Source organism: Cupressus sempervirens, chromosome 9 (assembly GCF_028749045.1).
Source record: "Cupressus sempervirens isolate cs-2001-9-10 chromosome 9, ASM2874904v1, whole genome shotgun sequence".
Taxonomy (NCBI): domain Eukaryota; kingdom Viridiplantae; phylum Streptophyta; class Pinopsida; order Cupressales; family Cupressaceae; genus Cupressus; species Cupressus sempervirens.
Genome location: NC_143126.1, coordinates 720,384,223 through 720,411,060, shown reverse-complemented (window position 1 = coordinate 720,411,060; position 26,838 = coordinate 720,384,223). Strand labels below are relative to the sequence as shown.

The 26,838-nt window shown below is 36.0% G+C and overlaps 1 protein-coding gene across 5 annotated transcripts in view; it reads right to left on the bottom strand.

Annotated features, from left to right (window-relative positions):
- Positions 1-899: 899 nt before the first annotated feature.
- The window catches only part of LOC149540746 (F-box protein At4g00755-like), a 76,241-nt gene continuing 50,302 nt past the window's right edge, over positions 900-26,838 (bottom strand). For 3 of the 5 annotated variants that reach the window (XM_089801830.1, XM_089801832.1, XM_089801831.1), the window contains exons 5-6: positions 1,757-1,899; positions 900-1,474 (exon numbers count right to left, since the gene is read on the bottom strand). In XM_089801830.1, the coding sequence (XP_089657956.1) occupies positions 1,135-1,474; positions 1,757-1,899 (483 nt within the window). In that variant the 3' untranslated portion in view covers positions 900-1,134. The remainder of the gene's footprint in view (positions 1,475-1,756; positions 1,900-26,838) is intronic. The other 2 variants (XM_089801833.1, XM_089801834.1) reach the window with 1 other exon arrangement.

Here is a 26,838-nt window from a genome sequence, read left to right as displayed (position 1 = left end):
TGTTGTCAAGCATGCGGTCTGTTTGATATAAATATATCAATCGATAATGACAATCAGAATCAATATATCAATCGATGTTTTTATAGTACAGAATACTGATCCAATCAGAATTGAAGTATTGATCAATATGTACCGATTAATGATCAATATTAGATAATATTAACAAAATAAGAATGTGTGTGAGAGAGAGAGAGAACTATCTAATGACGATTAATCAGAGATAATGATGTTTATCTAGTAAGCATAGTGAATGTTTAAAACAGTCTATCTCTTGATCAAATCAATCCAACAAAAGCTACAACATTAACAATTACAAATGGAAGAATAAAAGCATAAATCAGTACTTCAACAGAACTATCCATTTAATTATATTTAAGTCTTCTAAATTTGACAAATGTGAAAATTTCAAATTTGCTGCTACCACAAAATGTATCTGCTTGTTGCAAAACCCAAAATCAATAGTCATTCCATCACGGAAACCATTAATTTTGGCTTCGAAAATCACTAAAACCTTACCAGATAGAAAATAAAATCCTGAAAAACAAAGAACTTGCAGACATTTAACAATATTCTGCCAACTTTCTTGTTTGGTTTTCATAGATCAATGTTTCCTACTGACATTTATGCTACTTCTGTGAACTACCTAAAATCATAAGCAAAAGTATCAGTTGATTTTTCAATTAAACATTTTAGAGACATAAGAAACACCATCTGAACAGATCATTTGACAATCATTTATCTAAATAAGAACAATAAGAACAAACCTGAGGTATATCAATTCCTATTTCAGCCTCTGGATAAGCTCTCAATTGCTTCCAATCATGCAGAGATATTCAATGAAAAGAAAAGCATCAAAATTGAAACATAAAAAAATCCATCAACAGTCCCAACAACAAGCATTAGACATGAAGCGTACCAGTTATTTTTCATATTTGGTTATATTGCAAAGAAAATGTGTTTTGCCTCACTTGGAGACTGAAGTCCATGATAATGCTCATCCTTACGCACTTGCATATCTGAAAACATATATTCAAAAAGAACTAACAGAAGAAATTTAATTACAAAGCAAAAAGTAATTCATTTCCTTTTAGACAACATACATTTATTTCAGAATGAGCTTGTGTGCAATATAAATCAGTCATTCAATACATCATCATCTCCATCGGAATCCTCATCATCAGGAAGCATCAAAATTGCTGCTACTATATTGCCTAACAATGCCTTGAGAATTGACTGGTTCCACAGAATGACCCTCCCAGCTCTGATTCGCCTTATCCTTTCTGCAAAAGAATGCCAACCAGATGAACCACCAGCTTCATGTTCCTCAGAAGATCCTCTGGACGAATCCTCTGAGAATGAACCACAATGCTCAAGTCTGTCTGAGTATTTTAGAATGTATTGCTCTTCCTGATCTAAAGCCTCAAAATCATATGCAGCAGGAAGAGGTCTTCCTACAACTCTTGCATGACGGACACTGTAAAGATACTCAATAAACAACTCATATTGTCAAAAAATGCCAAATTCCTGGATATCTTTAATAAAAACCCATGTTTTTAAGTGAAGAAAGATACAAATAATGCATTCTGAGTTGGTGCTTATCAAAAGCTCAGTCTAAAAATACTACTTTCAAATAGAGCTTTAGATATTAGCTCCAGAATCTAAGGAAAATCCTAAAGAATTCTGATGCACTGTAATTACTGATTCCTATCAATTATAAAATTCAAAGAGAAGTAAATGTCTGAAATAGACTACATACCATATATAGTATAACCCATCCATTTCTTGTTTCTGTACTCTTCCCATTAATTCAATCTGCAAGATACCCCCAATGCATAAGACTGGCTTTGGTAATCTGAACGTTTGAAGTTTATCCTCCTGGGAAAAAAGTGGCCAATTAACCTTCAAGTTCAGACCACAGAAAACGTTCATGAATGGATAATAGTTATTTTCTCAAATCTTACATCATGAATGATGGATGCATCATTATATTCTCATTTTGATTTAGTATTAAGAAAAATGTTTATCCACCTAAATTAAAATTTGTCTTTCAGAATTCAAAATGCATACTTTACTTGTTTGTATTAATGATGTTATTATATAACATTATCATATGTTTTTAGGGTATCTGTCCGCTAATATGATTTGTACTAGTTTAGAGGTAACATTGATGAAAGGTAATGAGAGAAAGTCAAGTCAGCGCGATGAAGATTTCACTAATACATATTTTAAGACGTAGTAATCAAAATGGCAAACATTGGAAGAGGCTATGGCCTTTCAATAACCCTATAGCCGTTGTGGATGCATGCCATCTCTCCACATTTTCATCAACTTCAAGAGACAGTTTCCTTAATTCAAATCAAACAATTGGAATTGCTCCTTCAGCACAAACCAGAACATCTTAAGGAAGAAACAACCGTGTGCCAGGAGTCCAAAAAGTTACAGAATTGGCTACATATGGTAAGAGTGGCAAGGAAACCCCTCCTGCTGTTGCGATTGTTGTTCACCTCAAATTTGATGAGGAATATGCTAGGCTTGCCAAAGCACTCAACCTCCAAATTCATGGGCCCAGACATATTAAGCCACAGCAACAGGATTCACTTCACCAACTACTACTAACAGAGGGCAGTGTCGTTAATAATTTATATGCACGTATCTCTATGCTTGAGCAACTTCATGCTTCTCAGAGCAATTTGATGAGGGAGATCACTAAGATGCTAGGCTTACCAAAGCACTCAACCTCCAAATTCATGGGCCCAAACTTATTGAAAAAACCGCAACAGGATTCACTTCACCAACTACTAATAATAGAGGACAGTGTCGTTAATAATTTATATGCACATATCTCTCTGCGTATCACTCCATATTTTCAGCAATCTCCAGAGATCGCTTCCTTGATTCAAAACAAACAATTGGAATTATTTCTTCAACATTGAAACCTAAAGGAAGAAACAACAGTGCATCGATAATCTAGCAAGTTACAGGTATATGAACAACATTCATGGGTTCACACAGTTGTAAGAAAACCCCTCCCATTATTGTAACTGTTGATCGGCTCAATTTTGATAAGGAAAATGTTGGGCTTGCTAAAGCACCCAACCTCCAAATTTATGGGCACAAACTGATTGAAGCCACTACAAAAGGATTCTCTTGGTCTTAAAGACATCTTGTTGAGACATAAATAAGCATATAAAAGTGGAATTAATAGCTAAATATTATTAAGTTTAATAAACTTGCCTCTATAGGCCAATCTGTGGTCTTTTCATTAGTTTTTTTAAGTTGATTTTGTAGGGCCGACCTGATGTGTTTTGGTGGCTTTTAGTTTGGCTTATAGTTTGGTCAGCTTTTCCTTTTGTGGCTGACTTAGTTGAGGCAGCTATATTAATGCATGATTTGTTTTTTCCTAGCATTGTAGGTTCTAGCAACTCCTGCATTGAACGAATGCAAACAGAAACTCAGACAAACCTGAGTGTTTGTTCCTGGTAGGACATAGCTCGTACCAGCAGTACATTTAGTCTTTCTTTTCAATTAATGGGATGCTTAGACATTATTATAGCTGGTCATCAGATCCTGACTGGAAGCCATACTATTATTACATAGGAAGGAATGCAAAGCAGGTGTTTTCATGGAAATGCATCGCACAGGAGCTGAAGGAGGATCGCATCAAACTATAACTGAAGTATTCACAACAGGCCTGGAAGAGAGTATCTGACGCAAGAAAAGGAATGCATTATGCCTGCACTGTGATATTGGCCTTCTACTTTGCTGTAGTCTAGACTCTATAGAAACAGCAAAGCAAAAGTATTGGGGGCAATTATTGTTCCAGTTCAGGGCAAGTGAAGTTACCAATACCATTGTAGGAGTCGGATCAAACTGTGTGTGAAGAAGAGCAGGGTATCTGAGAGCAAATTGCCATTCTCAGACATTTTTGAAATTGGTATTTTGATCAATCTCAATTGTTGCAATAGTATTAGTAGCAATTGTTGTTCCAGTTCAGGGCAAGTGAAGTTACCAATACCATTCTAGAAGTCAGATCAGACTGTGTGTGGAGAAGAGCAGGATAGCTGAGAGCAATAAGCCATTCTCAAGACATTTTTGAAATTGGCATTTGGATCAAATCTCAATCAGTATGTAACTGTGAGTCCCCAGGGTGTGATTAAACAAGTTCCTTTGAAGACTTGAACACTGATAAGCTGTATATCTTACGTTTTTTTCTGGGATGGGTCATATGTCCAGTTATACATGAGTTTATTACTGTTCTTATTCAGATAAAGATTGTAATCATGACCATTGTTCTATGTTGAATTTGTCTGGTATATCTCTAGACTGTTTTCATTCAATTACTTTTTAAATATTTGAGAGTTTTCTGAGTTCATATATATTCAGATTTGAGTATAACTTTAATCTGAATTGGCATCTTTGAATGGTACCAAAGCCCTTCAACCTGCCAGCCTATGGGTTTCTAATGAGTGACAGGAAATACCACTAGTAGTTGTGTGAGAAGAGGAAGGGATCCACCATGGGAGATAGTGAAAAAGAGCACCCTCAGGAATTCATGAAAGACGCCAAAGAAGTGGTGTCTCGCATAAGAGATACCATTGAAGAAATTGTCTGTCTATTGAAAGGTTTAGGCGCAGTTGAGCAATGATAGGCCTATACATAATAAGAAGATGGGTCCAGTTCAAGTGGTGAGAAAGCTTTGGGAATGGACAAAGTTTCAGCCTCAGCCAACACAAGGACCTTTGAGGCTAAATTTCTGAACAAAGATGCAACAATCAACGTAGAGGAAGAACAACATGATTCAAAGGAGGAATTGTTGGTGTAATTAAGTATTTACTAATTACACCTTGCTTAAGTTTACTTAGGATAATGCATTTGCATATTAGTTGTCATGTATGTAGACACCTAGGAGTTTGCATTCTATTTGAGCATATGTTGTCTCACACCTGTTTTTGTGAGATCCACATTTGTGTTCTTATCACATTGTCATCCTCTCATTGTTGCACATTACTTTGTTACATAGTGGAGGATGATCCACCTTTAGCGGACATGTGATTACACCTTGTGTGGTTGATAGCTCATCTCTATCATCACTCCTAGTTTTCATGTATAGCCTATATATTGAGGCACATCTATGATGTAATTGTCCATTATCCATTATCATTTTGATCACCGGTAAATCTAGTCATTTGAGGATCATATCATTTTATCTCTCTTGTTGTGCTATCTATTGAGCTTGGTGTTTTCATTATTTGCCTCCGGCAAATTCTTACATGGTATCAGAGCCAAAGGAGAGATCCTTGCACAGCCATTGGAGAGCTTTTTACTTCATTTTGTGGAGGGTCACGATTAAGATCTGGAGGTGCAGCAACTTGTGGGAGCGTCTAGAGCAAGATCTGACCTCACCATTGGGTCTGGGTGGTCGTTCCGATGAATTTAGACTATAAATTTGCCTATATTAGCCAAAAGTCAAATATTAGGCAAAAAAAATCACATGTCGAGCTTGGGAAACTGATCTGCAAATTGGGTAATGTTTTTTCAGAATTTTTAATTAATTTTTGGATTTTTTATTTTTGATTTTCGGATTTGGACATTATTATTGTAAAAAATGGGGTTGGCAGCCTCTTTCCATGTGTACTTGTTAGATTCGGGTGTAGGCAGGATTGACAGACAACAGAATAATCTCCATGCGTTGACAGTCTGTTAGCTCTAAACCTCGCAGACTTCACTGAGCAGAAATGTTAGTGATTGACTCATCTAGTGGTGATTTGGATTACTGGTGATTATGTTGATGTTTTGGTAGCTTTAGTAGGATAAACCTATGAGATCAGAGAGAAGTTAATATTATTAAAATGATACACACACACACACACACAAAACTCTAATTAAGCTTTTTATTATATTAATTATATTTATAAATAGACATGTCCCATGAAGGAACACATCTCTTCTCGGTTTATTCCTCATACAAATTCAAAGAGATCGATGCATTTGGAAAACATACCACAAAATGGCAGTGCATAGTACATTTGCAGCGATCTTGGAAAACCAACATTGTATCAAAGCCAAACTGCAAATGTATAAGTGAATAATAGAACATTCAATTTCAAACTCCTCCACTATTTCAAATAAAAAATCAAGCATTTGATAGAGTGACTATGGGTTCCACGGCCTCTAAATTGCTTGATTAAATGTCAAACGATCTTAGTTATTCAGAACACGATCACCATATGCAAGATTAGGGAAGGCACATAAACTATTTGACTAGGGGCAATAAGATTCATTGCAGATGTGGGATGATTAATTATAAGATTCAATAATTTTCCTTGCAGAGAGATTAAATATTGCAACCATGTGAAAATTTGGCGTGAATTCGAGCCCTTCATTTCTTCTCCCCTTTGGTCGTTGTCAATATGTTGCATCGATTGAAAAGTCGGAGTGTTATTCGATCATAATATCTATTTCAAAATTAAAAGGGAGTTTATGCTTGGAGAGCGGTAGACGATCTACACGAACAAGTACGCAGAGGCAAATCTTTAAAGCAAGATGGGTAACAATGAATGATTCACGTGCCAAACATATTTTTTAGATAGCGTTGGGGTCTAGTTTAGACCGTGTTAGCTTAAATTCTGAAGAAATTGCTTGCGAGCAATTTTCTTGAGGCAAATGTATATAGGTACACAGAATTTGGGGATAAGACCACGACAAGCTATTGTTCCTGTTCGTTCTGATGGCAATCATTCCCAGCTCTTAGATCTACAAACTGACCTTATAAATATGTCTGCAAACATCACGAGAAATGTTAATACGAACCCAAAATTTTTGCACATATTCAATATTATGGAAAACAAGCACTTCATGAGTAAAACCTTCTTGAGCAATTGCGAACGATGAAGGGTATTATCTTAGAGTTGGCTATTCTTCATGAAGAGGTGCATCTGGCCCCTAATAGTTGAAAGTGTATTGTTTTTTTTCTTGGACCGAAGAAATGCCAATGGGGCATTTGGAAATGAAGAGAGTTTCCAACATATAAGGAAGAAAAGATATGATTAAATAAAGGAAAGGGACCTACCACAAATCTAGCGGCAAACATATATAGTTGAATGGTTGTGGATAAAGATGTGGAAAAGAGAAAAAAAAAAATGAGATAAGTATTTTTTATTTTCAGTATTACTCTCATTTATTTTTGTGATCACCTTAGATTATTATATGTCGTCTTAATAAGGAAATAAAATGTTAAAATATAAATTAAAGTATATGTATATAGAAGTTTGAATATATGCATATATGTTCAAAATATACTTTATCTATATTTTTGGGAATGGTCTTATTATGTAGAACTATTAATTATCCTCGAGTATTATTGTAGTCTCTCTCTCTTTTTAATACGCACTATAAGAGCTATGTGCCTTGATCTTTGTTCTCTAAGAACGTTCTTGCAAGAAAAAAAGGGAGATTGAGATTCAGAGGGAGGGTGACATTTCAGGTAACCTTGAAAGAGAGGGAGCAAATAGAGGATATGATTCAATCAACCTTACGTGATCTTGGTCATATTGATCCAGAGGGAGTAAACCATGTTGAGATGGATTCTTTAGTAATCAATAAATTGTAGCAATCAAAAGGACCATAATTCAAGAATATATCTTGTGACTATGTGATGGGCCTACCTCCTGTATAAATCATGAGGAAGTGACGACTTCCAAATTATCATCACTTGAAATTGCAGAAGTTATTGAAAGGTGACGATCTTACAATAACTTAATTTTCTATCATGATGAATATCTTACGATGTCTATGCAGATCATGATAGATTATATTTCCTTAGTAGATGTTTATATTGTAAACATTATGAGAATGTGTGTGAACATACCTTATAAACATTTTTTAGTACATGGTGAATGTTATTAATATTCTGGAAGGTCATTACACAGAGTACTTGGTGAATATCATGCGTCTTGATGCTCTAGAAGGCCATTACTCACAGAGTACTTGGTGAATATCATGTGTCCTGATGTTTTGGGAGGCCATTACTCGTAGTATTTGGTGAATAACTTGTATTCTAGAAGGCCATTACTCAAAGAGTATTTGGTGATTATCATTGATATTCTGAGAGGCCAACACTCATGATATCAAAACTTTTTGAGTACTTGGTGGATATCAAATGTCGATATTCTAGGAGACCAAGACTCATGATATCAAATGTGATATCAAAATGTTGAACATGTTTTGATCAAAGATATTGTGTATTACATTGAGTTAATATATCATCATATGTTTATCCTCCCTAGCTAAGAGGGAGTGTTGATGTTTAGGTAGCTTTAGTAGGATAAACCTGTGAGATCAAACAGAAGTTAATATAATTACAATGATACACACACACACACACAACTCTAATTAAGTTCTCTATTATATCAATTATATTAATGAATAGACATAGACATGTCCCATGAAGGGACACATCTCTTCTCGGTTTATTCCTCGTACAATTCAAAGAGATCGATGCATTTGGAAAACACATAACACAAACATGGCAGTGCTTAGTACATTTGCAGCGAATAGATTACTCACTGACAAGATTGCCAGAAGCTTTGAGTTTTAAAAACTTCACAAGCTTTACCATAGTGAAGTGGGATAATTCCCACATTCATTGCCCTTTACACATAGGTTCCACCAACTCGGCCCACTCTACCACCGACCCACTCCACTGCAGATCAATCCACAGGCCTGAGCCACTGTAATGTGGCGCACAAGTGGTCTTATGGTCTAGCGTCATCCCAACACAATGATCCATGTGGTTTCATACACATGATCCGAGCACAAGATCCGTTTCAAGAAAAAGCAACTGAGCCGACACCTACAATGCAGTGTCATTTAGATTTTGAGCAACGACAACACTCTGAGAAGTGAGATCAAGTGACATGATTTGATCAGGCACTCGCCTAACCTCTGCACGAGCCCGACCCCCTTGTCTATGCGATAGAACTCCCATTCAACAATCCAATCTCTAACGGGTCTCATTGTCGTTGATCTCAGTTCACTAGCTTGCCACATTGGAGTTGTCATTGTGTAGCAACCCTCGACATCCTCGGCATACGCAAGATTCTTAGTGACAAACAAATCAAACCCCCAAGTTGCGATAAAAAAGATCCACCCACGTGCAATGCTTCAACCACATCAGTAATTTTTTTGGGGGGAAGGGGGGGGGGGGTCTTGTGTTCTTGTAGCCCTTTTTCTCTTGTGCCCTTTCAGTTGTGCATCATGGGTTCACCGAAAAATCCACTGTTAACTTCACACAATTTTGCTGCATGGAATGATATTGTATGGAGTAGATTAATGGAAAAAGGTTCAAATCTCTATGTAGATGGTACAATTGTAGAGTCCATTAATTTTGATGCATTTAAAGATTGGAAAATTAAAGACAACACGGCTTTAGGAATTATGAAGAATTGTATTCATAAAGATCTCTTCTTCCACCTTTCAAGCTTAAGGATCCAAAGGGTGCTTGGGAAAAACTTGAAGATTTGTATGGTAAGGTGGATGAGGAATAGGGACTCCAAATTGAGAATGATCTACTTCTCTTGGATCCTAGGAATTTTGACACATTTCAAGACTGTCAACAAAGCAAATGAATTGAGAGCGCTACTTAAGGATTGGGGTAATCCCATGAAGGATGATAGATTGGTCCATTACATCTTGAAGAGGCTACCTTCAAAGTATGCAGCTTTTGTTTCAAGATTCAATACGCACAAGTTGAGCATGGGAAGTGCCTTTACTAAGCCTTCATTTGATGCATTTGCAGAAATGTTGATGTTGGAACACTCAAAGTTGATGGATATGGGAATTCTCAAATCTTCAAAGTCTAGGGCATTGGTGGCTAATAGTGAGAACAAAAGAAATCAAGGTGACAAAAGTTTCAACAAAAAGAAAAAGTAGTGGAAGCCAAAATCACAATTAGAGACACAACAATCTTCCTCCTCACAACAAGGCAATTCTTTTTCCAACATGAAGGGAAACAACAACAAGAAGGATAACCTCTTTTGTGCCTATTGTAAGAAACCAAATCATGATGAGCATCATTGCAAGACTGAGAGAATTGCTGAATTGGAAAACTTACATAGCCCTACAAACGGAAAAGGGCAAGCTCTTGAGCCAAGTTCAAGTTCTTCAGACGAATGGATTCTTGACTTGGGTGCCACACATCGTATGGGTGCTTCAAATGTGCAATTTTCTTCATTTGAGCAGTGTGAGGTACCTCACATCTTTGTAGGGAATGATACACAAGTGAAAGTTGAAGGGAAAGGACAAGTTGAGATGGAAAATGGAGAGCCCAAAGATGTTCTCTATGTTCATAGCCTTAGCACCAATCTCCTATCAGATTACCAAATCACTCACTATGGAGGTGGAAATAAAGTTGAGTTCCTTCCTAATTCAATAATGTTGTGCAATCTTAAGGATGATTCATTGGTTGCACTGTGTAAAGCTAATCATGACGGAAGGCTTTATTCTTGTTCCCACTTTGTGCCTAAGTCTCCTTCACATGCCTTATTGACACATACACAATCACAAAGTAAATTATGGCATGAGTGGTATGGACATCTTGCTTTTTGCTATCTTCAACAACTTAGCTCAAAACATATGGTCAAAGGTCTACCTACAATCAACTTTTGTAAGAATGAATGTTCAACTTGTTTAAAGGATATCCATCTAGAAGATAAGTTTGAAAAAGGGTAGTCTTGGAGAGCATCAATTGTTATTGAGTTGGTTCATAGTGTTCTAGTAGGCCCCTTTCCAATGACATCAATCAGCAAGGGTCATTGTGTCCTCACTTTCATTAATGACTTTTCACACTACACATCAGTCTACTTTCTTAGTCACAAGAATTAAGTGTTCGATAAGTTTCTAGCCTTCAAGGATTATTGAGAAATGAAAAAAAGCAATAAGGCATGGGAGGAAAGTGTATAAGGAGGGACATTCAACACCAGTTGGGAAAAGTCACCATCCCAACCTTTGATGGATTTGAAAGGTCACCGAAAAGAGCCTGACTGCAAACATTAGACACATACTTCTCATTACATCTAATGTTTGAAGGAGAGGTGATCAAATTTGCCACCTTGCATCTTTAAGGGATAGCTCATGAATGGTGGTATCATGGCATGATAACTCAAGGGTGTTATTTGATAACTTCATTGGAAGACTTCAGCCAAAGGTTGACTGATTGATTTTATAGAAGGGATCTCAAAATTCACTGCAGAGAACTAGTTCAGATGAAGCAAGATGGTAAAGTGGAGAGGACTTCGTAGCAAAGTCCAAAAATATTGTAGCAAGTGTTCTTGATGTAACTTAAAGAATACTTGTAGTACTACTTGTAGAAGGCTAGGCAGAATGTCTCAAAAGGTTTAGTAAGGGCATTTGACCAAGATTCACTAGAAGAATCCATCATGAGAACCCTTAATCTAGAGGATTTGATGACTAGGGATAGATTTTATTCCAATAAAAAACACCTCCTATTCTGCCCAAAAGACCCTTTCAAAGGAATGTGCCACCTTTGAAGGCTTTAACCTCTAAACTAAATCAAGAAGAGATGTCCAAAAATGAGCTGCAAAGGAGGAAGCTATGTTTTACATGTCAAGAGCCTTGGCAACTAGGGCTAACGTGTTTGGATACAGGGTATATACATTACATAGAGATTGTCTCCAATGAAGATGCAGAAAGTGATGACGTTGAACCCGAAAAAGAGGTGGAGCATGTACAGCAAGGAGAAAAGTATTCAGGAGGTACACTTGCAGCACTTTCAAGGGCACTATAATATAATGCTTTTGGTTTTAGATGGATCTTGAAGGGACAAAAGGTAACAGTCCTTATTGATGATGTGGCTACTTATAATTACATTGATGAAGAAGTAGCGAGTAGACTGGGATTGAAGACAAAGGATACTGGGCGGTTTGATGTAAAAGTTGCTAGTGGAACAATTCTCCCTTGCACTAAGAAGGATCCCCAAATGGAGTTGATGATTAAAGAATATAAAATGAAGTGGTCCCAGGAATTCAATGGTCATAATATAATGCCCCTTGCTACATAATAAATAGAAAAGTGCCAAAATATTGGATTTCAGGTTGACCCTCTTTAATAATTTTTGTCAATTATGTTTTATTATATATGTTGGGTCGGCTTGCATTAAAAAAAATCCACTAGGCCAATATTTATTACTTAGTTTAGAGCTCGGCCTTGCATTTATTAACTGCCCAGGTTTGATTATTTATTTATTTATTATTATTTATTCCTCATGACTTTTATCCCAGTCGGCTCTATCTATTCAGCTGGCCAGGGTTTAATAAGGACAAGACAGATCAGGGTTATTATACTTAAAATTAGAGGTGTTGTTTGTGATTCTTTAAAACTGCAGGAATTTTCTAGCTGCATTGATAAGTTATCTATGAAAAAGGATCAATTATTCCATCAATACTATTCAAGAATCTTACTTGCATGACTAGTGAGAAAACTAGGTTTCATGAGGAGCATTTTTCAACTTGCTTCACCCCTCCCCTGATGGTGCAGACCCCAGCAGACTCAAGGTCATTGTACTACACTGCATATGACATGGACAATTGGCATGGAGTTCAACATTATACATTCAATGCCTCAGTACCCACAACTCACCACATCTAAACTTTCTCAATGCTTACATCACCCACATTTCTTTTTTCTTGAAAATCATAAGTTGGGGTTGAAAACATAAATATTCTTCAGTGCAACTATAGTGGAGGTAGCGACTACTTGATGAACAATTTCCAACATATATTACTATAATATCTCTGACAATCTCAACACTATGCTGGCCAGTGGAGGTGTGGAATGTTAGTGTCAGATTTTAGTTAATGCTAGTTGAATTATTTAATGGAGAGGAGTGACTCATGTGGCACTAGGCACTGTGTACTAGGCAGGAAGCACGCACCAGAACAAACTGTGACTGAAATATGTATACTATGATGATTATTGCATACAAAAAGACTGCAACTATACATAAAATGAAAAAGGTAACATCTATGAAATGTTAGTCTTAAATGATATTGTGAGGTCATTTGGTAGGTTTTTAAGCATATTAGAGCTGGTGTTTGCTAAATTTATTCTTCCTCTATGGCTTCAATCAACTCAAGATCTGTTCTAATAATGCTTCTACTAGGAACTAGTAAGAGCTTGTGGATAAGCTTAAAGATGAAGTTCATTCGGTTTGCACAGTGACAAGAAATTGCTTATTGGGAAATGTTTGTGATAAAGATGATCAACAAGAATGAGGGTCAATATGCATGTGTGATAAATTAACAAGGAATTTTCTAGCTTTACTTGTAACTTATCTAATGAGTTGATATTCTCCAGTGACCACAGTTTCATGGACGATTTATTGGCAATGGTTTGACATTGATCTACACTTCATTAATTTTGTATAAAATTTCCAGCTATTGTTATGTTCTTTGAAGCTTCTAAATCACTAGTCTCCAATGATGCTTCTAAATTTCTAGTCTCCATTGGTGTTTTTGGTATATCTACTGGTCAGTTGAACCTTCTATCATGTTAAGTGATTTTATGAGAGATTCCAATGAGTCCACGAAGGGGCTTCAAGTATGAGTGGAGAGTCTTCTTGAAGGATACCTTTGATCAAACTCAAATGAAGGAATCAGGCTTGTCGGGTGATTTTTCTCATGATCGGTGAGAAATTGTGAGTGAAAGCTTAAAAGTAGATAGCGCACTATGTCTTTAAAGAGTCACTCATATTTCAAAAGATACAACAGTAGAGATGCATTTTCTTATGTGAAAAGGTTGTGGTTATTAGTGGAAACTACTTGGAAACAATAGAAGTCTGCATACACTAAAAAATGGATAGATTTTCAAATAATGTGCATGTATAGGCACGTGCCTAGAAATTTGTAGAACCATAATTGTTAAAACAATACTTAATTCTGTTCTTACCAATCAAATTTGTTAAATCCAAGTGTTGTCACCTTCTAGAGCATTGCATCCTTATAATTCACCATGACAAAACTGTCAATTTAGGCTCCTAAATTTACAATCAGGTCCATTTTCCTATTCTCTCCCTCTCCCCTTCCCATCCTCCATCTCTCTCTCACACATTCTCCCTTTTTCCCCAAATTATCCCCTCTAAATTGGTGTTTATGCAATTTACAACTAAGTCTGAGTTTTCAATTTAAAACTAAATTGGTGTTGTTGCAGTATAAATATCTCCTAGAGTGACAAATATGCTCTGAACCTCTTGGATTGAAGAAAAGAGGAGCAAACGATGGAAGATACAAAATACACGGACTTGATGTAACATGAGATAGTTATGATAGTGAATTTTCAACAAGGAGGCATAGCATTAGAAATTGGCACATCTTAGAGATATGTCTTTGAGGTGTTACATTATTAAGGAAAAACAAATATCACTCTCTAAAAATATGGAATATGCAAGATGTTACAAAAAATATATGGTTTTCAAAGAGTTGATAGGATATGGTAAGAGAAAAGTACAATAAAAATTTGATTTTTATGAGAAATATCAAGTCTATGTTCATGTACATGAGATATATTATTTAATATACATGTAATGTATTAAGAGAAAGAATAAAAGTTAAAAATAATATGTAAATGTCTTATGTGTGGATCTTTGTCTCTTTCAAACCATAATTTGCTTGTTACATTTAATCAATCTAACCTTGTGGCACATTAGTTCTAATATGGTTGGCTTCAATGCCAAGTGTAATCTTATTTTTCTCCTATAGTTACTTAAGTATAAGCAGTGGAATTAATATAACGATTAAATTCTAGAGACAATATAATTTGCATATACAATGTTATCCCATATAGACATAAATAACAATGTCTGACTTACAAAATTTAAGTTTAATATTTAACAATGGAGACAAAGTCTCCTTATATTAATTTACAAAGACAAAGTTTCTAAACGAAAACAATCAGTAACTAATACTGAAAATAGAAACCAACTATTAAATTAAAGACTGACTAATTACAATATTCTAATTGTTAGCCCCTGTTAAAAGATTTGTCATTGATGTCAAAAAGAATATCTGCAGTTTTTGCTGTCTAATATGAACATAAGTGAAGCAAATCTAACTCAGACTACACAGATTTATTTTACTGAATCTATACTATATTTCTGAGAAGATAATTTCATTGCATATAATATCTGGGCACTTATTATATATGGTTATGTAATGTTAAAGCATTTACATGCTGTGTGCACGTGTAGTGGCCTTGTGATGGCGATCATTCTCTCAGTGATTATGTTGTGCAGTAACCATCTATTGAGAGGAATAAAAGAAATGGTCAGAATTACATACAAACACAATACATGATGAATGAAGTTGAACAGATGGACAATGCTGGTTTTATCAGGTTTCTTCTATATTTGTGCATGCTTGAAGAGTTTTCGAAAATGACTGTGATTGTGCCCTTTCCTGGTCTTTACTAAAACATTCGTTGATCATTATTTTCCAGTGGAAATTGACACGAGGCACTATGATGAGTGATTATTAAAGTCTCGTATAAGAGCAGTCTACAACTCCGTGTATCTCACAAACGGGCATTCAAGGACACAACAGAAATAAGAAATAATATTGTCTGAAAGAAGTGACTCTAGATATCTTTGACAAGACAACATTCACAATAAGATATGAGAATCATAGAGCACAAAGAAAGCAATATTTGTGCAAATGATTTCTGAAGATGCCATGGCCTAATTATGGACTCTTTGGATTATGTTTGTGATTGCCTAGGTCGAATCAATTTTTTACTGTCAGAATTCTGGATAAGTTTTCTTTTGAGTTTTTTCAAGTAGCTGAAAACTACTCAAAGTGATTTGGGTAGCAACTACATTGTTCCTTATTTATACAGAATGCAGATATGTTTCTCTTATAGTTCCCAAACTCAGACTCGGCTCAGACTTGGCAAGGCCGACTCAGCTCATGACTAGGCTATACTCAGCTACGACTCGGAAAAATGAAAAAATCCTTGAATTTTAGAGATATTCAATGATTTAAAACTTGTTTCATGCACCCTTTGTTGAATAGAACTTAAAGACAACTATAACATCAGCAATAGAAGCTAATTTGTCATCACATACATAAACAAGGAACATAAATAATAATTCCATCATATACATAAATACTAAAATGTAAATTGTAGCTAAGTCTCTGAGGAATATGGAATTGAAACCAAAGTGATTTTGGATGAAATGTGTTAAAAATTAAAAATAAACTTTTAGACAATCCTTGTTCTAGCTTCAGTTTGACCTTAGAAAGCCAGGATATGTTATGGAGGGTTAGAGTGCTGAAGGCATGCCAATTCTTGGAATTTGGTTATGTCTGAAAATTTTTGGAAAAACCCAAAATCTAGATTTTGCATCTTAACTCCTTTGAAGCTGAAACCTATCTCAAACATCTTGACAGTATTTATACAAATATAACTTAAAGTATAAGAAAGGAAATTTTATGCTCCATGTGTGCCCCACAACTTATCAGGACCAGGATCTTAATCCAAATGTATCCACACCTGGATTCTTGGCCATTTCAAGTGCACCTACTAACTAAGCTAATAAATGACTAAAGCTCAAATTACATCTCATTTCAAATCTGAAGTCATATTGAACCAATTACAGTTCTGAGATATTTCTTAAAAATTAAAATTATCTGAATCCTGATACTGTAAACTAGTTGCAATTATTTTTCTACACAATGACTTCAATCTGAGATGTATTGTTACATCCCTATTTTTGCTTAAAAATAAAATGCTCTTTATAGCCGTTGTGAACTACATGTGAAGTAAGTTGATTTGGTTAAGTTAGTTGATCATTATGGTTCATGTAAAATGGAAGAGTTGGCAATTTGTTATGGGATTTGGAATAATGGTTAATCATTATGATATCATATGAAATGGAAAAGGATAGTTAATATGAATACTTGTTATAGTAATTTTGATTTGATTAAATGATGAGAAATATGTTTATTACTATGATAAAATTTCTTTTGCAAGAACGTGAGGAAGGAGGGAAGCATTGCCAGAAAAGGAAAGTGCATGAGGGCACCGCCTACCATTGAGCTAACGAGTATGGGTCCTAAACCACCTTTGTCAAGGGAAAAAACGGACTAGGTAACAAGGGGATACCAAGTGAACACCATGAGTAAATTGATCTACGTATTTAATAAGATGGTAAAATAATTAAATGGAACAAAATTGTTACCTTTATACATTGATATGAACTTCAAAGCTTCCTATGATAACTAACATGTCTTAATATAACGATACCATGGTACCTATATATACTTGTACATGTATGTGTGTGTGTGTGTGTGTGTGCGAGTAATTCAAATGAGACATACATGAGCATATACACCCACTTAAAATAAGATGTATACTTGAGATATGTATGCTTATAATATCAATTATATATAGATATACCTATGCACATGCATATACGAGCATAGATAGATATAGGGTGGTATCCTTGTATTAACACCTTGTAGTGGAATTATTATTTTTCAACCTTTGGCTATGTTTTAATTATATTTCATGTCATCAGCCCTCTTTTTTTTTTTTGTTTTACAAGTGGCCTATTTAATATTTTCTTCTTTTGAAAATAGCCACATGCTATCGGCCTCTTTAGAAGCTCTTGAATGTAACTGTTAGCATTGCCACCTTCCTTATCTTTCTCGTAACCAAGTATGCTCGTGAGAGAAAGAAAACGATCTCTCTCTTATGCAATATATATATAATATATATATCAGCAGGGGCATTTGCATTTGCTACCTTTGGCGAGTTCTTTATCTCTGAAGACTTCATACGTGCTCCATATCCGTGATAGCATTCATAGTACTCTGTTGTGGTTTTGTTCATACAGTGTTGAGCATATAAATGCAATAGCATTTCATACTTCATAAACTTGCTACAAATTGCACATTTTGTGTCCTACTCTCATTGTTAGTAGCATTCATACCTAATTGGCTTTTCTGAGATTGCACCTACAATGTCATGGGATTGCACTTCTGATTTCTTACATATTTAGCGTGCTCCTCGACAACGAATCATTTGTACCCATGTTGCTAGAAGCTACAAGAAAGGAGCCATATTCGGCAATCCAATTTTTATTTACACTTGAGGGTGATAATACCTCTACCACATCATGCATTCTTTCTAAGTTTCTTTACGATTTTGTTATATTAAAAGGCTTTGAAAGTTCTAGTTTGGAATTCAGAAAGAAATATTGTTATGTATTAGATATAGCAAGACAAATTAGCTCTGAAATGAATGCCTTGTTTGCATAAGTTTATAGCATAAAGGCTGCATAAGGATAACAGTTGATTAATGCATATTGTTATGATTGTTCTTTTAGAACTTAAATTAGAATTGGAAGGATCTCTAACCTCATGCAATACTTATACAAGGGCATCCTCAATATGCCTCTAAGATAAGAAGAAGCACTCTCACTAAGTTAAGGAAATTGATAATAAGTAACATGCAATCATTATGTAAATATCTATCATAAGCCCAAGATGGGTAGAAAGTGATTGACTGAGATAGACCGTGATTGTTCAAGGATATAGACAACCATATTGAGATTCATCAAGGATGACCAAAAAAGTTGAGATGAAGAGTATGGGCTGATAGTTTATGAATGAGTTATACCTGCAAGATAAAAGGAAGAAATCAGAATTTAAAATAGGCAGTTAATAAACTTAACAAGTATTGTAGATTGAGTCAGCTCATGGTGATCAAAGGGTACTAATCTAGTTGTCGAGTCGAGTAGTGGGTGATTGGGCACATAGTGTCCATTTAAATCCCTGATCAGGGTAGGTTTAGCAGCACGCTTGTTGTTATCACTAGAGGTCAAGGTTGCTAGTAGTTGGATAGACGAGTTGATGGGAAGGACTCCATAACCTAGCTAGCTGCCTAGCCGACACTCTAACACCAAAATGCTCAGTGGTAGGATAGGTATGCTTCGTGCCTAATCCTAGGGAGGGAGGATTGTGTAGGGATACTTAAGGGTCCGTGGTTGGGAGGTTAAACCCCTAACAATGCTTCTCTTCTCCACCAAATGCCAAGACTTGCACAAGACAAGGATATGTTTCGCATTCAAGTTATCTTCTTTTAATCAAGTACTTTACTTTTATGTATTGTTTCTTTTTTGGTTGAAGATAAGCTAGAAGGTTAATATTGTTAGATCAATCATTCTCCTTCCATGTACTAGGATTCAATTATTCAGTTATAGTTGTTGATCCCTTTCATTTGAATGCATATAGTAGTTATTATAACTATTTCATGTGAATAAGAAAGATATTATTATTATTTCATTTATAATTAAATGATTATTTTGAAGTGGTAAATTTTAGCATGTTACATGTATGCAACTTCTTTGCAGCCTGGACCAAATAAATGTGGTTATAAATACTCCAATTTCAATCTAAAGATAAACCAAAGTCCCCAAACTCGCCACAAGTTGGGCAAGTCTAGCAAGTTCACGAGATGGCTCAACCCAGCCATGTTATGCCAACTTGACAACTCAATTCACTGAGTTTTGGGGCATGACTCGCCCAACTTGTCGAGTCCAAGCATGCATAACTCAATCAGGTTTGAGCATACACTTGCAAGTTTACTCTACAATTCAACACTTGGCTCAGGGGCGGGCAGGAGGGTTCATACCAAATCTATGAGACCTCACAGAGATCGCGCACCCTAGCGATAGCCTTCCACTCCATGTGGTTCATAGAGACAGACTAGGATCCCCTCTAGGAGCCCGTCCACCGTAACTCGCACCTAATCGGTGAGACCATGCAGAGATTGTTGGGTGGATATTTTGCAACCGACAGTTTTGGGTAAAAATCTGGTCGCAAACTAGAATGACCAGCCACAGCGTGTGAGACAGAGTCTCTCCTACCTTAAAGGGAAGGCTCCCCCTTCTCACCGTTCCTTGGATCAACTCAAGGCAAGCAAGAAGTCGAGAGATTTTGTATAATAGGTGTTACCAATATCCTTTCTTCTTATCTTTCAAGAAAGAATCCACTTACTTGTGGAGCGAATAATGGGTAGAGTGAATCTCTAACTACACTTCTATCTAAAGATGGAAACAATGATACCAATAAACTAACACTAACTCAAAAGTTAGTTGAAAGTGTACCAGTTTGGCTCTAAGTCCGATCATACTTCTATATGAAAAAACTTCACTAATGGGGCACAAAGACTTCCAAAAGTAAAAATAACTTAACTATTTTGCGAATTAAGAAAGAAATATAAGCTATAGACAAAGCTTCTAGCTATATATTTCCACAATCGCTCTTAGTCAAAGCTTCGACTCCAATGGCTTCTTAACTCTTTTATATTCAATTATGAAGAACGCAAGATAACATGAATCAAAGAGAACTTAGATAAATTATAGACAAAGCTTATAATTCACACAAGTAACAATCTCACTTAATCAAAGTTAAGTCTCAAATGCTCCTTTATATTAACTTTTCTCTCAAAATAGTGCTACACAAACAAAGTTATGCTAGCACAATTTTTTCAGAGCTCTCTTGCATACAATAAAAGATGATTTTTACAATGAGGGGGCACTCCTTTATATAGGCACAGGAGTTGAAAAAAATATGGAGGAAAAAGTGGGAGCAACTCAACCAACTTTGACCTAGTCTAACTAAACGAGAAATTATAGGGTTACATGCAACTCGCATTACATGTAATTACATCCTTTTGTGCAATGCATCCTCTTAGATCTATAAACAAAAATAAAATAAAATAAAACAATCTTAAAGATTGTTTCTCAATGCCTTGAACTTGATGATGATATCATGCACTATAGGAAGATCAACAATCTCCATTGTCTTTGATATAGCTACAATCATCACTGCATCTGCATATGCTGATTGTAAAACCTTGGAATTTGTTGCCAGAGAATCTAACAAGTGCTTTGTCGAGGATTTATACAAGACAAACTTGTTCATTGTGTGCGAACCAAAGTTTTCAGAATCCACATCAGAATTGATCCTGATTGTATATTCTGAACTTACCCTTTCAACTGCAATGAGATTACCTTGTTCATCAAAAACTTGGCATCCCATTTGTTCCATGTCACAAGTAACACTTGTTTCAATTGCTTGACAATCTCGAAGGGCTGCTTGCAACTTTGTAATCAGCTTCCTCAATGTTTCTTCTTTGTAGCCAATAAGTCCTTGAAATCTAAAGAACATTTCACGTGACGGAAGAATGTCGCATAAGACCAAGGCATCTAGATCAAATTTTGCAATTTCATCCTAATCATTGAGGATTTCCTTCAAGTCATCTGCTTCTCGAGTCAAAAAAGAGATCAAGTTTCGTTCCATTTCATTCGTCTCTTTGACACGCCTAAGAATTGCAAATGTCTCAGTTATGGCTTGAACTCCTTCAGAGATGATTGCTCCTAACCAAGACTTGGTGGCTTCAATCAGCTTCCTTTCCTTGGATGTCTAAGACATAACAACAGCACTTTGCGAAGATCGAATGACCTTGTTCAGGCGAGAAACCTCCTATTTGAGTTGATTTTTCTTCTCCCATAATTCATGATTGCTTTTTGATACATTAACTAATGCATCTTGAGCATCTTGTAAACAACTTAGATGTGACTATTTCCCGATTTCAACCTTAGTGAACTTGTAATCAAAACGAGTAAGTTCTTCAACAAGTTTGTCCACCAAGGGCTCAACAACTTCAACAAATTTGGTTTTTTATCTTAATCAACCAAAATCCTTGAAACAATCTTATCTTTCAAAGATTTGGATTTGGTCTTCTTGACAAGGAGATTATCCGAAGGTACAACCACTTTTCTTCTCTTTGTTGTTATTCTACTCAACCATACAGGCAAGTTGAAACTTTCATCTGCGGAAGCAAGTACAGTGGAGACCATCAGCATTAATCCAGATTGTATCTCTGTCATGACTAAACAAGATTCAGTCTGCATAGTTGAAGGCATTGGAGCATGATGAGAGGACTCCATCATGAAAATCTCAAAACCCGTCAAAGATGTATCAAGTTAGGAAACTTGACCACTTGTAAGAGTTGGAAAATCCTCAAACACATTTGCCAAATGTTCATATTGTTCATTTGCTAAGATGAGAGGAGCAGCAGAAGAAATAGGAAGAGTCATTGTATTGACTTTCGAGACTGGAACAGAACGCATGAAAACAGTGGAGAATGAATCCACATCATCATCTACTTCATCCAAAAAAGGTGCTTCATGCATGGATGGCACATGAGTTTGTGCAGGCCTTGGGGGAGATATAATCATGACTTCCCCTTCTTTGCCTCATCCTCTTCGTCTGATTTTGTCTCCAATTCTTCGTCTGATTCTTGAACTGGTTCAGAGATCTGAGATGACTTAGATCCCTTTCTGCCCTTTATCTTGAATTTGAAGGAATCCTTAGCATCAAAAGAGGAAACACCATCTTTCCCTATAATTTCCAGTTGTGACTTCCTTCCAGGAGGACCAAAGCTTCCACAATCCAAACCCATCTTAGGATTTACTCTTTTTAGGCCTTTAATCTTTAACCACTTGTTGGTGTTTACCAAGATGGATTGAAATCTATCCAAGATAGTTGTACCTTCTTTCTACTGCCACTGAATAGGAAAAGGGCACCTTTTATCAAAGTCGACTTGATGAAATTCTGGATCAAGAATGTTGCCGTTATCTTCAACTTGGAAATCTGAACGAATCTCCAGCATGTTAAGATCGATTATCTACTACAAATTCAATTTGCAGTACTCCATCTTCATTATATCCAACTCCATTCTCATATCAATCCAAATATCCTCAATGCAATGAACATGTGTGAATGCCCTCTTCATTTGAGAATTGATTTCTCGATAATCAAAATCGAATCAGGCTTTGAACTTCTTCAAAGTAATCAACTGCAATTCTGCTTCTATATTCTTCGCTTGTGCACAGAGTTGATTGAGTAGTTGCCGATCGCTAAGGGTTTGGCTGAAGTAATACCGAAACCAAGTCTATGCATAGTTTGCTGATCACTCTGCACTTTCATGATCCGTCTAGCTAGCTCCATTAGGATAATTCGATCTGTAGCATACCTAGGTAAGGTTTATAGTTCTCCCTTAAAATATCCAACTCTCATGTAAGAGTTGGAAACTAAATGAAAATACAACCGTATTGATTCACCTTTTCCCATGCTGCATCAGATACCCTCTTGATGGATAACTATTTATCAAATAAGCACTGAAAATACCCAAAGAAAACATCTTGGACTCTTCTATAATGAAACTTACTATTAGCCAGAGTGATCTAGTCATAGTAATCCCAAACGACCAGAGAAAGATCCCATAGCAGAAGCAATGTAGACAAGGTAGGAGTTCATGTAAAAGGGCGCTGAAGTTCCTACGTTGAGCAACTGCTGGAAAAGTGCAGTGCTAATCAGCTCTCCCCAAAAGATGTGTTCTTTGTTTTCCATGATTTGGAAGATGAACTTGTACATCCATGGCTTGAAATCAGTAGAATCTTTGAGACCACAAACTCTGTTGAATAAAATGATGAGATCTTTATATTCTTGTTTGAAATTAGACCAATGAACGGTCTTTGGCCATCTTGAGAAGTTATTCATTTTATTGTCTAACTAGTACTGGTTAACATACTTCTGATAATCACCTTTCTTCTCATTCCAGCTTGCCAAAGATGATTCTTTGGTTAGATCTACACACTTTGCATTATGTGGTACCTTGAAGATTTGCTCAATGACCTCTGGATCAAAGCTAATGACAACCTTGTTGTCAGTGTCCTTGATTGTCTTTGATTTTGGACTGAAACGTCTTGCACACCCAAGAACGAAATTAGGTTCCATGGCAGCCATAGGAAATGCAGACACCAAGTGAATGTGACTTCTTTTGATACACTTCATCTCGTGGTCAACAGGAGTTTCAACTCTCCACAAAAAATCAGCCACGTCCACATGACCAATCATTGTGTCCATCACGATATCAAGAACAAATGCAATTGATGATGGAGTTGCATGAGCCAACTCTTTATCGAATTGATATTTCATCTTGCCTTTGGATTTTGATTTTGATGGTGAGGGCATCTCTTGCGCTTGTGCTGCAACACAAAAATTCCAAAACATAAACACATCATCAGAAGGAATTGCCATACAAGTTGATTCTCAATTAGCAACAAAGATTAGGAAACGGATTGGAGACTTTGCAGATCCAATGAAATGATCTCAAAAAGAGGAGATGAAATACGGGATGGAAATGGAATGCGAAATGAAACGTTATGAAGGTAGAAAATAGAAAATGAAATGAAATGAAAATGTGTGAAGGTGGAACACATGGGAATGCGTGCGAATGAAGATTGCTGATTTTCAAACGTGACTTAGGGTCTTCAAGACGTTATTGCATGAAAAATGAGTGTATGTAAGTGTAACATGTAACAAGGGATGAAGGATGAGATGTGATGTGAAGGCGAGTGGAGAATGAGCTTTTACATGCAAGTGTAGATTGGAGGATGAGATGCGAAGCATGGAAAGATGCGGAAACATGTATTTGCTCATGAAAGTGTAAATGCATATGGAGAGATGGAAGAGGGATAATGAACTTTATAGTCATCTTTGGTGAAAAGGTGAAGTCAAAGTACATGGAAGATGAAAATGACATCTTTTTGACTTTTCAAAAAGTGACTAAGTCAAAAACGGGGTTTTCAGATGGTTTACATGTAAGGCTTTTCGTGTAATCGTGTCGTGCGAGTGGTTACGGAAAGTGAGATGAGTGAAATAGAAGCGAAAAATGATATTACATGCATGTGCGGATGGTGAATGAGATGGAAAACATGTAATCGCATTTGTTGGATAAAATGCAAAGTGTTGTGACATGGAAGATCGAAGTGGAACGTGATGATGCTTTCACATGAAGTGAAACAAGAACAAGTTCTTGGGAAAGAACTTGTAACTTCTCCAAAGTGGAGAAAACCGAAAAGCAAGCACGCAAAATACAAAAACTTCAAAAGAAAAACATACCTTTGGAAAATGACTCAAACATGTCAATATGCAAAGCACTTCAGACAATTTTGAATTTGGAGATTGGAGAAAAACCAAAAACATGAAAATGAACAATTTCTTCATTTTTCAAAGAAACATGCACTTTCCATGATATCAATTTCAACAAGTGGCAATCATCAAGCAATAATGTGCATAAAATCAGCAAGATATGCACAAATTAAATAGCAAGAAAGAAATTGTCCACTTACATGAAAATCAGTGCCAAAAATGGTGGAGGGAAATGCTCCAATGTTGAAAATTTCCTCAAAAAACACTTTGAATATTTCAAACTTCACAAATTTGACTGGTAGAAGGCAGCAAAAGAGGCATTTTAGATGGAAGATGCCAAAACATGCCCTATTCTTGCTCAAAAACCCAACCTTTTTGATATGCACATGCTATGGGACGTTTTTGGAAAAAACATTTTTCTCAAGATGTGAGATCAAAAAAGACCAAAACAACCAAAACGATTCCTCTTAGAGCAAAAACGTGAGCTAAAAATGATACATTTTGAAATTTTTTCCAAAATATGCCCTTGGAGAGAGTTTGGAAAAACGTTTTTTAGCAAGATAAATTGATTTCCATCGCATGAAAATCCATGGCTAAGCAAAAACGACCCTAGTAGAGAAGATTTCGTGAAAAACCATGAACTAAATCTCCCACAATCTTCAAAATCGGGTTCTTGGAGGCTCTTTGCATGTGTTCTTCCAAAAATGGGTTTCTTGGGAGCAAATACATGAACTTTAGTACAAATCGGACCTTTTAGGAGGCAATGCATGTTTTAAAATATGCATAAGATGTAAATCGCACCTTTTGGGAGGCACGGCATGTTTTAAAATATGCATTTGATGAAAATTGCACCTTTTGGGATGGATTGCATAGTTTAAGTGAAAGCTCATGTTTTGGATGCAATAGCACATTTAAGTCATAAAACTCACCTTTTTGGTGCAATGGCACCAAAGAGGTCCACTTTTGATGACCTTATGCTTCCAAGTTGAACTTTATATGTAATGACATGTAAAATGTCCACTTTTGATAACTTAAAGTGATTAAATAAACATATGTCAATTTAATTTCATTAAAATGTTACTTAAATGGGACATAAGCCATATTTACATATCATATTAAAACTATAACATATAAATATCAATTAAAAAGTAACATTTAAATGAGCATTTGATTTAAATGTCAAAAATTAAATTGAACTATATAGTTAATATAGTCACTTTAAGTGAAAAATCAAAAAGTAACTCAACTTGAAATTATAACATAAAGTGCACTATAGTTACTTTAAATGAATTTAAGTTATATTTTTTTTAATGAATAGACCTTTTCCATTAATTATAATTTAAAGATACATATTCACAAAAAAGGGGCCGAGGGATACAAGATCACCCCATGAGTTCAAATGGCACAAGGCCATATTAACAACTATTCATTAAAAAAAAAACATATATAAGCAAATAGCAAAAAGCCCTCAGCCTGCAAGAGCAATGTTAACCGAGGGTGGGTCTTTATTATCAGAACCCCAAAAGTCCTTGGGGTTGGTGGTTGGCTCAAGGGGAGCCCAACCGTCATCAACAGCAGCATCAACATCTATATCACCCTCCTATCTGGGTGGAGAAATGGCTAAGTCCAACCGAGGGAAAGCCCATTTGGGGTCACGTTGCGCAAACGGCTAACCAGCATCAAGGGAAGCAAAAGGAGCCACCGAGGACCAACCCGAGCCCAACCTCCGTGGAGGTGAGGCCGAGCGACGACAGCCACCAAA